The sequence below is a fragment of the Phyllopteryx taeniolatus genome, chromosome 3 (genome assembly GCF_024500385.1).
Source record: "Phyllopteryx taeniolatus isolate TA_2022b chromosome 3, UOR_Ptae_1.2, whole genome shotgun sequence".
NCBI lineage: Eukaryota > Metazoa > Chordata > Actinopteri > Syngnathiformes > Syngnathidae > Phyllopteryx > Phyllopteryx taeniolatus.
In genome coordinates, this window is record NC_084504.1 from 2,032,177 (window position 1) to 2,045,652 (window position 13,476).

A 13,476-nucleotide genomic window follows, 5' to 3' on the forward strand; every position below is an offset into this window, starting at 1 on the left:
TCCCAATTCGCCTGTTCACCTGTGGGATGTTCCAAACAGGTGTTTGATGAGCATTCCTCAACTTTCTGTGTCTTTTTTGCCACCTGTCCCAGCTTTTTTAGAACGTGTTGCAGCCGTAAAAAGTTAATGATTATTTGCTAAAAAGTTTATCAGTTTATCAGTTTGAACTTTAAATATCTTCTCTTTGTAGTGTATTTAATTCAATCTAGGTTGAACATGATTTGCAAATCATTGTATTCTGTTTTTATTTATGTTTAACACAACATCCCAACTTCATTGGAATTGGGGTTGTAAACTTACACCTACTGGGACCATGTCAAGTTTTGGCGCAGGTGATCTAGCGCGATTTTGGCAGACAGGCGCGAGCTCCACTGACGTGTGTTGGATGGCAGACTTAGCTCACCAGCGGGCATCCAACCCTCTTAATCATTGCGGAAATCAATTCATTGAACTCCATTATTATCCATCAATCCATTTTCTGAGCCGCTTCTCCTCACTAGGGTCGCGCACGTGCTGGAGCCTATCCCAGCTATCATCGGGCAGGAGGCGCGGTACACCCTGAACTGGTTGCCAGCCAATCGCAGGGCACATACAAACAAACAACCATTCGCACTCACATTCACACCTACGGGCAACTTAGAGTCGTCAATTAACCTACAATGCATGTTTTAGGGATGTGGGAGGAAACCGGAGTGCCCGGAGAAAACCCAAACAGGCACGGGGAGAACATGCAAACTCCACACAGGCGGGGCCGGGGATTGAACCCCGGTCCTCAGAACTGTTAGGCAGACGCGCTAACCAGTCACACTTTCCCCGGAATTCATCACCATGCTTCTGCCATCTAGAGGTAACAGTCATTCTCACACTAGTGGACAGGTTTTCGAAAGCAGCCCAATGTTTAGCACTCTCTAAGCTCCCGTCTGTCAAGGAGACCACTGACTTATTGGTTCTGCACGCCATTTCGTCTGATATTGTTTCCGACAGAGGTCCCCAGTTCACCTAACAGGTCTGGAAGGCTTTTTATACAGCACTTGGCACAGGGGTCAGTCTCTCGTATAGTTCCCACCCGCAGACCAATGGCCAGTGCGCAAGCACCAATCAAGAGCTCGAGACAGCTCTTCGTTGCATGACTCAGTCCAGTCCGGCTTCGTGGAGTGCAAAACTTACTTGGATTGAATACGTCTATAACTCCCTGCCCAGCGCCTCCTCTGGTATGTCCCCATTCCAATGCTCCCTGGGTTACACACCCCCGCTTTTCTGCGGTGCTGCCCCCTCCTCCTCCTCTTCTGTTGATTGATGGGCATCCCACCTACATGGTGAACTGGCACTCAGATGTGCATCGCCGTGGTAGGGGCTTCCACTACTTGGTTGATTGGAAGGACTATGGAGGAGGAGCAGAGCTGGATTCCTGTCCGGCAAATTCTGGGCAGGGCGCTGATCCGTGATTTCCATCGCCGGCACCCTGGTGGCCTGCGCTGTGTGCCGGGTGGCACCCATAGGAGGGGGGGGGGGGGGTTACTATCAGGGCTCCTGCCTCAGCACCCTGAACTACGCCCTATGTGTTTTGTGTGTTTGGTGTGTCTGTGGTTGACTTAACTTAGTCTTACACACTATTAAAACATTTCCTCTACAGTTAAAGGTTTTATTATGCTGACAGTTTGACTCTGGAACTGAATATTTCAATTTCCATTTGTTTTTATTTATTATTTTTATTTATTTTATTTTTTTGGGGGGTGGGGGGGGGTGGTATAAAATACGTAACAATGTGTAACAATTTTGTCAAACAGTTTGGCATTTGCCTGTACTGTATATGCTTTTTGTTTGAGTCTATTCATCTCCCACACAGTCTGAGTGGGAGTTAATGCTCTGGGTTAGAACTCTCATTGTTCCCCACAACGCCGCCCCCTCCAGCAAACACACACACAAACACTCTCTCTGTGCTGGGTTGTGTCTGGATACATCTCATCAACACATGCAGCTCCTAGGAGAGTTTCTAATGCAGTTCAGATAGTCATCACAAAATATATGTTTGGAGGCATAAATAAATCCCTACTACAGAGTGCCAGTGAAAATCTGCTTCCATCCAACGCTCGTATGCTCTTGAAGCAGCAACCAAGTCAGTCTGCTATTCCCTTCCAGCCTCCCTCCTCGTGGGTGGAGTTCCATCCACCGACGCACGGCTGGTGGAGCTGGTTCCTAAGACAACCCATGAAACATGCATCCCACTAGCGAGACTGCTTTCACAGCAGCTGCGGGGAAACTGAAGCCACCACTTGAAACCTGCGAGAGAGAGAAAGACAATCTAACCACACTTCCTGTTGTGACAGCAAACATGCGAGGATATATGATGCAGAAACCCGCCACATAACCTGCCTTTTACAACAGAGAATCATTAAGGTAAGCAAATTATTTATTTTCAGATGTTTTTCCTAATGCGTTCTCAGTACCTGACTTACAGTATATAGTCTGTTATTAACACATTCAGAGAAATGTAGGCATTGCACATAATCAGTGTGGCATTGAAAATGTACAACCAATGAAGTTTTTCCCACTCACAACAACATGCACGATGTTGTGGAAGTATGCAGTGGTTCCCAACAATTAATACAAGCCTCCAAATGCAACACAAAATGTTAGAAATGTTTGGAATTTCACATTTTCAGCTCTAGAGGCTGTTGTCACGTTTTGGCATCTGGACTGAAAGTCTCACCACTGACTTCTGTATGTTTATACATATTTTTTTTGGGGGGGGGGGAGATGGTGATACATTTAACAGCTAGGACTTTGATTGACTTGCTACAAAAGATAAATACTAAGCTCTGAAGTTAACTGGAAACAATATGAAAGTTGTTTCGTGTGTTAATAGACAAATGTTTGTAGATTTACATGTGTTTGGGCTGTGCATACACACACAAAGGAGCCTACAGGATCCTTTCAACAAACCAATGTCAAATTTACATCCATTGCTTGAGGCTAAAAATATAGTCCGTCCCTGAAGAATTATTCTTTTGTGGTTTATATATAAAAAACTGAATTTTCTTCTGGTGTTCTTAGTCTTCTAGGAAGTATCAAATCAGAGAAATCAGTGACTGCCCCTAACCCAGCATGCCAGTGAATTCACGTCTGCCACTCACTATTGATGTCTTGTTTTCAGTGCTGTGTGCTTTGTGACATGTTTTGTATAGTCCTGTGACTGTGCTTTGCTCATTTGCTGTTGCATGTATGTGGTTCTTCCTCAGTTTCTGCAGACTTCTGGGTTTTTTCCAACTTCCACAAGATGCATATGAATAGCTTACTGAATCAGTTGAGTAAGTATTATGAGATTTAAATACTTACATTTTTCTTTAGAGAAACACATTTACAAGGTTCTTTATAGGAACATGTGTCTGCATAGAAGAGGCTATCATGTATTGCCAGTGTTAAAAAAGTAATTTGTTACGAAATACATTACAAAAAAGCAATATAATTAGTTACTGATTTACTTCTTTATGAATGTCATTAGTTACCTGGGAAATTAATTATTACATTACTTTTTTGAAAAAGCTTTAAGTAGTTGTTGTGGGCCAGTTACATAGAGTAGAACAGCATAGATGTATTGTTTTTTAACATATTTATTGGACTTCAAACCACAAATGTTACCCATACTGTAGGCCCAAATGCAAGTATTTTCTTCACTACTAAAAGATTCAACAATAAATGCTTTAAACTCATTGAAGCGTTATATAAAAACAAAAAACAAAAAGCTTCCAGAGAAAGGTACATACTGTACTTCCAAGTATTTTCAACAAAGTATTCTCCATTGTAGCTTTTAAAAAAGTGCTTTAAACACTTTGTACTGAAAGTTCAATAAATTAAATTGAGAGGTTTCATAGGATTTGGGGGATCCGTAACGTGTGGTCCTTGGGGAGCCTGCAGGCACCATTTTGGTGACCCCTGTTATAAAAAAATGGACACGTGATAGAAAAAATTACGAACAGAAACAGTGCACACACATAAAGTATTCTATTGTTGCTGTAGGACAAAGTGATTCTAGCGAACCAATTGAATGTAGATATTGTCTAATTACTATGTTGAGGTAGATCGAGAAAAATAACAGTTATGTTTTATAACTTTAAATATTCATTGAACCTTATTGAGCTTCTATATATTTCGACAATGTCTGTTTACATGGCATGCGTACCCCTGGTCCGACCAGTACTATGGGAACTACAACCCCAATTCCAATGAAGTTGGGACGGTGTGTTAAACATAAATAAAAACAGATTACAATGATTTGCAAATCATGGTCAACCTATATTAAATTGAATACACTACAAAGACAAGATGATTAATGTTCAAACTGATCAACTTTATTGTTTTTAGCAAATAATCATTAACTTAGAATTTTATGGCTGCAACACGTTCCAAGCTGGGACACCTTGGATTTAAGAAAGCAGAGTTTACCAACTCCTGCACTGGACATTGCACCCCAATCATGACTAACTGTGGATATTTCACACTGGACCTCAAGCAGCCTGGGCTCTGTTATTCACCCGTCTTCCCCCAAACTCTTGGACCTTGATTCCCGAATGAAAGGCACACTTTACTTTCATCGGAAAAGAGGACCTCGGACCACTGGCCAACGATCCAGTCCTTCTTCTCCTTGGCCCAGTTGAGACGCTTCTTGCATTGGGTCAGGCTCAGAAGTGGCTTGACCCGAGGAACCCGACAGTTGTAGCCCATCTCCCGGATGCGTCTGAATGTAATGGTTTGTGAAGCTGTGACTATCGCCTCATTCCACTCTTTCTGGATCTCTGCTAGAATTGTGAATCTTCTTTGTTTGATAATCCAATGAAGCCCACAGTCATCTCTTTTGCTGGTGCATCTTCTCCTGCCACATTTTGTCCTTCCTCTAGTCTTTACATTGATATGCTTGGACACTGCACTCTGTGAACAGCCAACCTCCTTCGCTATGAACATTTGTGGCTTACCCATCCTATGGAGGGTATCAATAATGATCTTCTGCCCAGAATCAGAATCATCTTTATTTGCCAAGTATGTCCAAAAAAAACACAAGATGGGGTTTCTCCGGCCACTCCGGTTTTCTCCCACATCCCAAAAACATGCATGAATTGGAGACTCTAAAATTGCCCGTAGGTGTGAATGTGAGTGCGAATGGTTGTTTGTTTGTATGTGCCCTGCGATTGGCTGGCAACCAGTTCAGGGTGTACCCCGCCTCCTGCCCGATGATAGCTGGGATAGGCTCCAGCACGCCCGTGACCCTAGTGAGGAGAAGCGGCTCAGAAAATGGATGGATGGATGGATGAATATAATATTTTTACTTTTCCATGATATATTTTTTTTTGGGAAAGTTTCTGTCTATCTAGCTATCTATCTATTTAGCTAGCTAGCTAGCTATATACTGAATCTGAGGTCACGGCACCCTGATCATTTGGTAACCCTGACCTATGGGCGGGCCGGCCGTGACTGGATAGTTATGGTGACAAAAATATTGTAAATGTCAAAGAGGAACGCAATATTACTATGAACCCCTTATTTACTGTCGGAAAACAAATAAGTTAGCTGTGAAGGTTCAATAATTTGTGACTGGTGCATTTACCCTCAAATGTGTTGCTTTTATCCACCAAACACAAGCACCTCAGCAGTTGTGTTGGAGTGTTGCAGAGGTGTAACGGGGTTTCGGAGGATGTGGGGTTGGTAGTGATGACAATTGTAAGGGCCCTCGATGGAAATTGTTTTCACTGGATCCAAAAGCGGCACCCCTGGGGTGAAAATGAAATTTTTTTTTATCTCTCCACCAACCAGTCACAACTTCTGTTATCTTCATTTTGTTCCTTTGTACGTCTTCTGCTCTTTTGATTCCTGGCATGTAGTGCTTTGCAATATTGGCAGAATTTTATATCCGAATATAGGTAATTTCATATCCTGATTAGAGTATCTATCCCAATATAGTATATTCAGAGGTTGCCCAATGTTACGGAACGTCCGTATTTTGTTCCGGAAGTCACTGAACGTTGACTAGGAAGCTAGGAATCGGCTTCCTAGCTTCCGTGGCTCACCGCTGTTAAGCATCCAGAACAGTTGCTGCTGAGGTACCAGATACGGCTTCCTAGCTTCCGTGACTCACCGCTGTTAAGCATCCAGAACAGTTGCTGCTGAGGTACCAGATACGCTCCCAGCCAAACCTGAGTTCTCTGAACTTGCTAGCGGATCCTGAAAACAGGCAGGAAGAGAGACGGTCATATTCTCCTAACAAAGCGTGATGAACAACTTCCCTTTTTCTTCTCCTTCCTGTTTTTTTTTTATTTTTCGGCATCCTTTTCTTCTTCAACCAATCCTGCTTCGTTTTTCCTCCTGAGATGCGCGGAGAAAAGACCATCCCCAAAGACCAAAAAACCTACAGTCCAGCGCTGCTAGGATGTACAATATTAGTTATTTTCAACTTTAGCCCCGCATCACACAATGTCCTATTTTGCTTTTCGTATGCCCATTTTTCTTTCTGTCACCATTATTTCCTTTTCGTAGTTAGACCCCCTCTGTGTGTTTCCCTATAGATCCCTCGTAGATTTCATTAAATATTCTACAAAATTCCACTTTGATGTGTTTTGTGTGTGTTTTGTGTTTAATAATGAAACCTCTGTAATCTAGTATTTATTTTTCTTAAAATGTAGCTCATGAGACTGATAAGAGGGTTTTCATCACTTTCGCCTACATTTTATACATATAAAAAGAAACGTGGTGCCCTTTACGAGACAGAATAGCGTGGTTATAATGTTATGTGTCAAATCCCGCTAAACCGGAAGCAACCCAGGCGTCGCTTTTTAAAAAAAATATATATATTTCTTAAATAAATTACATTTTATCCAAACGCCAATATACGCTACACTAGTAACGACTTGTTGGCGACATGTTTTGCAGACTAATGTTTTCTGGTTTCGGATTTTTTTAAAACCAAACCACGGAATTTAGTAAAGGTCAGACAATTAATCGATTAATTGACAACTAATCAATTATCAAATTAAGCGATAACTATTTTGATAATTGATTAACATTTTAGAGACTTGGTTTTTTCAAAATCGTCGGAATTTCAGCCTCTCAACAGCAAATATTCTCAGATTTATGTAGCCCTCCATGAAAGGAGACTGATTATCTTTTTGTGTAACCAAAGTAAGAAATTTGCAAACATTTGCATTTTTGGAAAACAACGATCCAAATTTTTGCCCATCTTCTGACGTTACATGCACACCAAACCAATCACTGATTCATAATAAATTTATGTTTGTGCGTTTTTTGTATTGTCAATTTGAAATAATGATCTGTTTTTGAGTGAAATGACGGATTTTTTCTTTAATATTAAATATTATTTAAAATTAATAAAATCGATTAATCGAAAAAATTGTTAGTGGCAGCCCTAGAATTAAGGTTCCCTATTATTGGCACCAACGCTGTTTCAGCTCTGTTTCCACTTAATTCGCTGTTCTCTGCACTGACCGAGCGAGCCGCACTCCCGTCACAAAGCTGCGATAGAGGTCCATGCTGGGTGAGTGAACACGTTGCCCGCCTGGCCCGACCCTTCTGCCTATGTGGGCCTTTTAGGCTACCTGGTTGATTGTGTCATTAGCATTGCTCAAAGATTAAGCCATGCAAGTCTAAGTATATTTTGATTGATATTGAAATTATGATTAATTACCATGATTATTCATTGATTTTAAAACGTTTTTATTTAACTCAACTTTAAATATAACTTAAAACAACCAGAAAAAAAATTACTAACAAGTAAAATTGTCATGTGTGGGGAGTAGCTGGACCCAAGAACAGGCGGAGGCAGATGTAAAATGATGAACAGTTTATTGAGCAACGGTTATGGAGGTGGTCCTGGATGTGTTGGCAGGCAGCGGCGTGGACATGTGGCAGGCAGTGGACAGAACAGGCGGCTGGCTTGGTGGGAGGAATGACGTGGGTCAGGAACACAGGGGAGCACTGGGAACGAGGGGACACAATAGTTAAGTGAAGTGTCCGAGAGGGGTATTGAAGGCGGTCTTCCATTCGTCCCCCTCTCGGATACGTTTCAGGTGGTAGGCGTTATGGAGGTCCAATTTGGTAAAGATTTTGGCTTTGCAGAGGGGTTCAAAGGATGGGTCGATCAGGGGTAGCGGTAACTTATTTTTAATTGTAATGTCATTGAGTCCTCGGTAGTCGATGCATGGGCAGAGAGGGGTGTATTTCTTCTCTATGAAAAAAAAAAATAAAGCCCCGACCGGCGACGAGGAGGGGCGTATGACGCCAGCAGCCAAGGAGTCGCGAATGTAATCCTCCATAGCCTTTTTTTTGGGACGGGAGAGATTGTAGAGTCGTCTGGTGGGAAGTGGAGCTCCCGGCAAGAGGTCTATGGTGTAATCATACGGGCGGTGGGGGGTAGAGAGATGGCCTAGTCCTTGCTGAATACTGGGGAGAGGTCATGATATTCTTCTGGAACTTGGGAGAGGTCCACTGGGGCGGCAGACGGTGGTGGGTCTTCTGAGGGTGGAACGGCAGAGAGCAGACAGTGGGAATGGCAATAAGGACTCCATCCGGTAATGGATAAACGAGTCTAGTCTATGGCGGGTTGTGGAGTTGGAGCCAGGGAATACCAAGAACTAAGGGGGTCTCAGGGGAAGGAATGACAAAAGGAATTGTTTTCGCAGTGATTGCCTGAAATAAGCAGGTGATAGGCACTGTTTGGTGGGTGACCAGGGAAATTACTCGACCATCCAGAGCTATGAATTTTCGGGGATGGAAGTGGTTGGAGAGGAATTTGGAGCTGGTGAATTATTTCTTCATGAATAATAAAATCATCGGCACCGGAATCAATAAGGGCAGTGATGGGGGTGTTATAAGCAGAAATGATAATGCAAGCGGGAACGGTCATGCGCGAGGGAAAGCTTGAGGGAACGGAGGTTTGGCTCACCGCGGCGCTCTCGGGACGCAGTGAGCCTGGTCTTCCTGGTCGGAGGGGGCACGAGGAAATAAAGTAACCGGATTGACGACAGTAGATGCACAGCCGCTGGATGACACAACACTGACGTTCTTGTGGATCTAAACGTGATTGACCAATTTGTATGGATTCATCGGATGCAACGGGGAGTGACAAAAGTGCGGAAGATGATGCAGAAGGCGGGTGAGAAGCTGACGGCGTGGTGCTCAGAGTGGGAGAGTGTTTACGCGAGCAAATCCCTCTTTCACGTGCTCTCTCTCGCAGTCTGTTATCCAGATGGATGGAGAGGGCGATTAGAACCTCGAGAGAGGAGGGCTCATCCCGGACCGCAAGCTCGTCTTTGATTTGTTCGGAGAGACCGTTTGAAAAGATTCCCCTAAGGGCTGCGTCATCCCACCCGCATTCACCAGCAATGATACGGAAGTTGATGGAATATTCCGCGACGGACTTAGCGCCCTGAGTGAGTGTGAGGAGACGACGGGGGGCTTCTTTGCCCTGAACGGGGTGATAGAAAACCTTACGGAATTCAACAGAAAAGGAATCGAATGAAAGGAGGACCGGGGAGGAGTTGTGCCATAATGAAGTAGACCATTTTGCTGCTTTGCCGCGGAAGAGGTTAGTGACATATGCTACTTTGGAACGTTCGGTGGGATACTTGTACGGTTGGAGATTGAATATGAGTGAGTAATTAAGAATAAACTGGCTACATGCACCTAAGTCCCCGGAGTAGGGCTAGGGTGGAGGGACATGAGGTTCTTTGTACGGAAAGCGGGGTAGCTCGGAGGCTGCGGGCTCAGGAGGAGTACTTACAGGGTGTTGAATGGATTGCATCTGTTGGGAAAGGAGGGAGTCCTGTTGCGAAAGGGAGTGGAGCGTTTCGGTGATTTCTTGCAGTATTTTGTCCTGTCGTCCAATGTGGGCGCATTGGTGGGTGAGTACGTTCTTCAGAGCCTCCGGAGTTGCTGGGTCCATAGTGGCCTGAGTATTCTGTCACGTGTGGGGAGTAGCTGGACCCAAGAGCAGGCGGAGGCAGATGTAAGATGATGAACAGTTTATTGAGCAAAGGTTATGGCGGTGGTCCTGGATGTGTTGGCAGGCGGCGGCGTGGACAGGTGGCAGGCAGTGGACAGAACAGGAGGCTGGTTTGGTGGCAGGAATGACGTGGGTCAGGAACACAGGGGAGAGCTGGGAACGAGGAGACACAATAGTTAACAAGGGAACGAGGAGTTAATCAGAATCATCTTTATTTGCCAAGTATGTCCAAAACACACAAGGAATTTGTCTCCGGTAGTTGGAGCCGCTCTAGTACAACAGACAGTCAATTTACAGAACACTTTGGAGACAGAGACATTTACAGTTAACAATTGTGCAAAAAGATGCAGAGTCCTCTAGCACTTAGAGCAGTTCGAATAACTAATATTGCAATAGACCGGTGCAATGACCATTGTGCAAGGAGCGCTGAGACTTCAAGGAGTGTATGCGGTTTAAAGTGACGAGTAGTGCGATAATCTGGGACAATGTTGGTTGTGCAAATGTTACAGATACTCCTCAATCAGTGTGCAAATGGAGCAGATGCTACTCTGGCATGAGTGGCCAGTATATGCAAATAGTGCAGCATGGCGAGACAACGACAGTGAGTGCACGAGTAGTACATAATTGGCCCCACAGAAATGTGACAACGAACTCAAGTCAAAAAAAAATTGCCAGCTTGTTGTAATGGAATTATAGGTTAGGTGTTTAAGAAGTTGATCGCAAGAGGGAAGAAGCTGTTGGAATGTCTACTAGTTCTTGTTTGCATTGATCGGTAGCGCCTACCTGAGGGAAGGAGCTGGAAGAGCTGGTGACCGGGGTGCGGAGGGTCCGAGAGGATTTTGCACGCCCTTGTCTTAGTTCTGGCAGCGTGCAAGTCCTCAATGGTGGGTAGGGGGGTACCGACAATCCTTCCTTAAGTGGCTTACTTGAGTACAGTGGGCCGTGGTAGCGCTAGGAGAGACTGCAATACTTTGGCGAGGATTTCTTGGAACAGGCAGGCTTAAATACCGGTGGTGATGAGGCTGATTGGAGACAGGTGCTGAAAACAGAGAGGGGAGGGGGGAGAGAGAGATGATGCAAAGAGCCCTCCAGGCTACTATAATGGAACTGCAGGGCAGTATATGACAAAAATAATAATATACTAAAATATTAGAAAAATAAATAAATAAAATAAACATGAATACCTGCACGGCATGGTGACCGACTGGTTAGCACATCTGCCTCACAGTTCTGAGGACTGCCGTTCAAATCCCGGGGCCCTGCCTGTGTGGAGTTTGTATCTTTTCCCTGTGCCTGCGTGGGTTTTCCCCGAGTACTCCGGTTTCCTCCCACATCCCAAAAACATGTAGGGTAGGTTGATTGAAGACTCTAAATTCCTGGTAGGTCTCAATGTGAGTGCGAATTGTTGGTTGTTTCTATGTGCACTGCGATTGGCTGGCGACCAGTTCAGGGTGTACCCGGCCTCCTGCCCGATGATAGCTGGGATAGGCTCCAGCACGTGCGCGACCCTAGTGAGGAGAAGCGGCTCAGAAAATGGATTGATGGCGGCAGTATCATGCGTTAAGGCTATTTTTCTTTAGTTGGAATTGAGGCCTCAGTCAAAGTGGAGGAAATTATGAAAAGTTCCAATACCAGTCAGTCTTAGTACAAAACCTTCAAGCTTTCTCAGGAAAGCAAAGCAAAACAAAACTAAACATCCATCCATTTTCCGCACTGCTTATCCTGACAAGGGTCGTGGGCATGAGCCTATCCCAGCTATCTTCGCGCGAGAGGCGGGGTACACCCTGAACCGGTTGCCGGCCAATCGCAGGGCACAAATAAACATACAACCATTCGCACTCACATTCACACCTAAGGGCAAAAACCCACGCAGGCACGGGGAGAACATGCAAACTCCACACAGGCGAGGGCGGATTTTAACCCGGGTCCTTAGAACTGTGAGGCAGAGGTGCTACCCAGTCGTCCACCATGCTGCCGCAACTAAACATCTAAACTGTAATTGATTGAACGCAGAGATGAAGTCCAAAACAGGATCCTCGCGTTGGTCCCCGCGCCGTCGAGGTGTTCTAGGATGAAGTGCCGTACCATGTTGACTACATCATCGACAGACCTATTTGCTCGGTAGGCAAACTGCAGGGGGTCCAGCAGGGGTCCTGTGGCGCTCTTGAGGTGGTCCAGCACGATGTTTTCATGACCACAGATGTCAGGGTGACAGGCCTGTAGTCATTCAGACCCGGGATTGCAGGTTTCTTGGGGACTGGGAGGATGGTGGAGCGTTTTGAAACAGGATGGTAGTGAACTTCACACTGTTCCAGAGACCTACTGAAGATCTGTGTGAAGGCTGGAGTGAGCTGGTCCACAAAGACATTGCGGCAGGATGGGGACACAAGGTCTGGGTCTGCTGCTTTGTTGATCTTTTGTAGTTTGAAGATGTGTCTATCGTTTTCATGAATGGTCAATGCAGAAGTCAGAGGTGTTATGGTGGTCGGTGGTACGGGTGGGTGGGTGTGGGGTGTGAAAGTGTCCTTTTCAAATCTGCCTCTCATGGCCTGGGGCTGTTACTTGGGTCATCCCCCCCACCCCCCTTATCGTTCCCTTGTCAGATGCCCCTATCTTCCCTCCTTTCCAACAAACAAGGGACACTCGCGCTGGGTGGGGACTGGCTGCATCGCGGGCCCTGCGAGTTGGGGGGGCGTTTGGTTCTCCTGGGGGTGAGGTGGGGTGGCGGGGCGTGTGGGGCGGTGGGCGGGGCGGGGCGGTTGGCTGGGGGGGTGGCAATGGGTCCCTGCGGCCCCCGCTGGGTGGCCGGTTGTCGGGGTGCCTCGGTGGGGCCGGCGGACCGCCCTGGGTCCCTCGGTGTGTCCCGTCCGCCCGGCTGCTCTCGGGGTACCCCTGGGCCTAATCCCGTCCCTCGATTGATTGGGTGGGATCCTCAGCCGCCGCGGTGCGCCCACAGCAATTACAGGACACTCCTGTCAGTCTTTGTCCATGTAAAACGGTATCAATTCACTTGCATGTATCCGCAAGGCACACACCCCTTACTGCAACAAATAACTCATGAATATGAAAATCACTTGTGTATCCCCTCAATTATTACAGCCGGGTTCACGACCCTGGTCCTGCATGCTTCTTCTCCTGTTCTTGTCCTGTTCTATCTTGTCCTGTCCTTCCCTCACAGGGTGTAGCACTACAGCCCCATGCAACACTCATATTTAACGTTTCATTGTTGTAGATAATGTAATGATTTACTTCACTTATCCTGTTTACAATTAGTGCTTTGTCTTTTGTCTTTGTTTCTTTCTCCCTTCTAGAAATTTTGTTCTGTTCGACTGATCAAGTCTGATTCTCAATAACTATCCTCAACTATAATACCACAGCGGAAGCTCAAAAACTCCACTGTGAGACAGTAAAACTGTTTCGGCATAAAAGGGATACAGATTTTCCATTCTGCTTGACCTAACAGCCGAACA

At 45.4% G+C, this 13,476-nt stretch overlaps 1 protein-coding gene across 3 annotated transcripts in view; it reads left to right on the forward strand.

The window, feature by feature from the left end:
* Positions 1 to 13,476, forward strand: part of zgc:162952 (PKc_LIMK_like_unk domain-containing protein) — a 48,600-nt gene that overhangs the window by 11,830 nt on the left and 23,294 nt on the right. The window contains exons 2-3 of one of the 3 annotated variants that reach the window (XM_061766392.1): positions 2,140 to 2,397; positions 3,240 to 3,308. In XM_061766392.1, coding sequence (XP_061622376.1) covers positions 3,278 to 3,308 — 31 coding nt within the window. In that variant the 5' untranslated portion in view covers positions 2,140 to 2,397; positions 3,240 to 3,277. Of the gene's footprint in view, positions 1 to 1,946; positions 2,398 to 3,239; positions 3,309 to 13,476 lie in introns of those variants that run through there. The other 2 variants (XM_061766391.1, XM_061766393.1) reach the window with 2 other exon arrangements.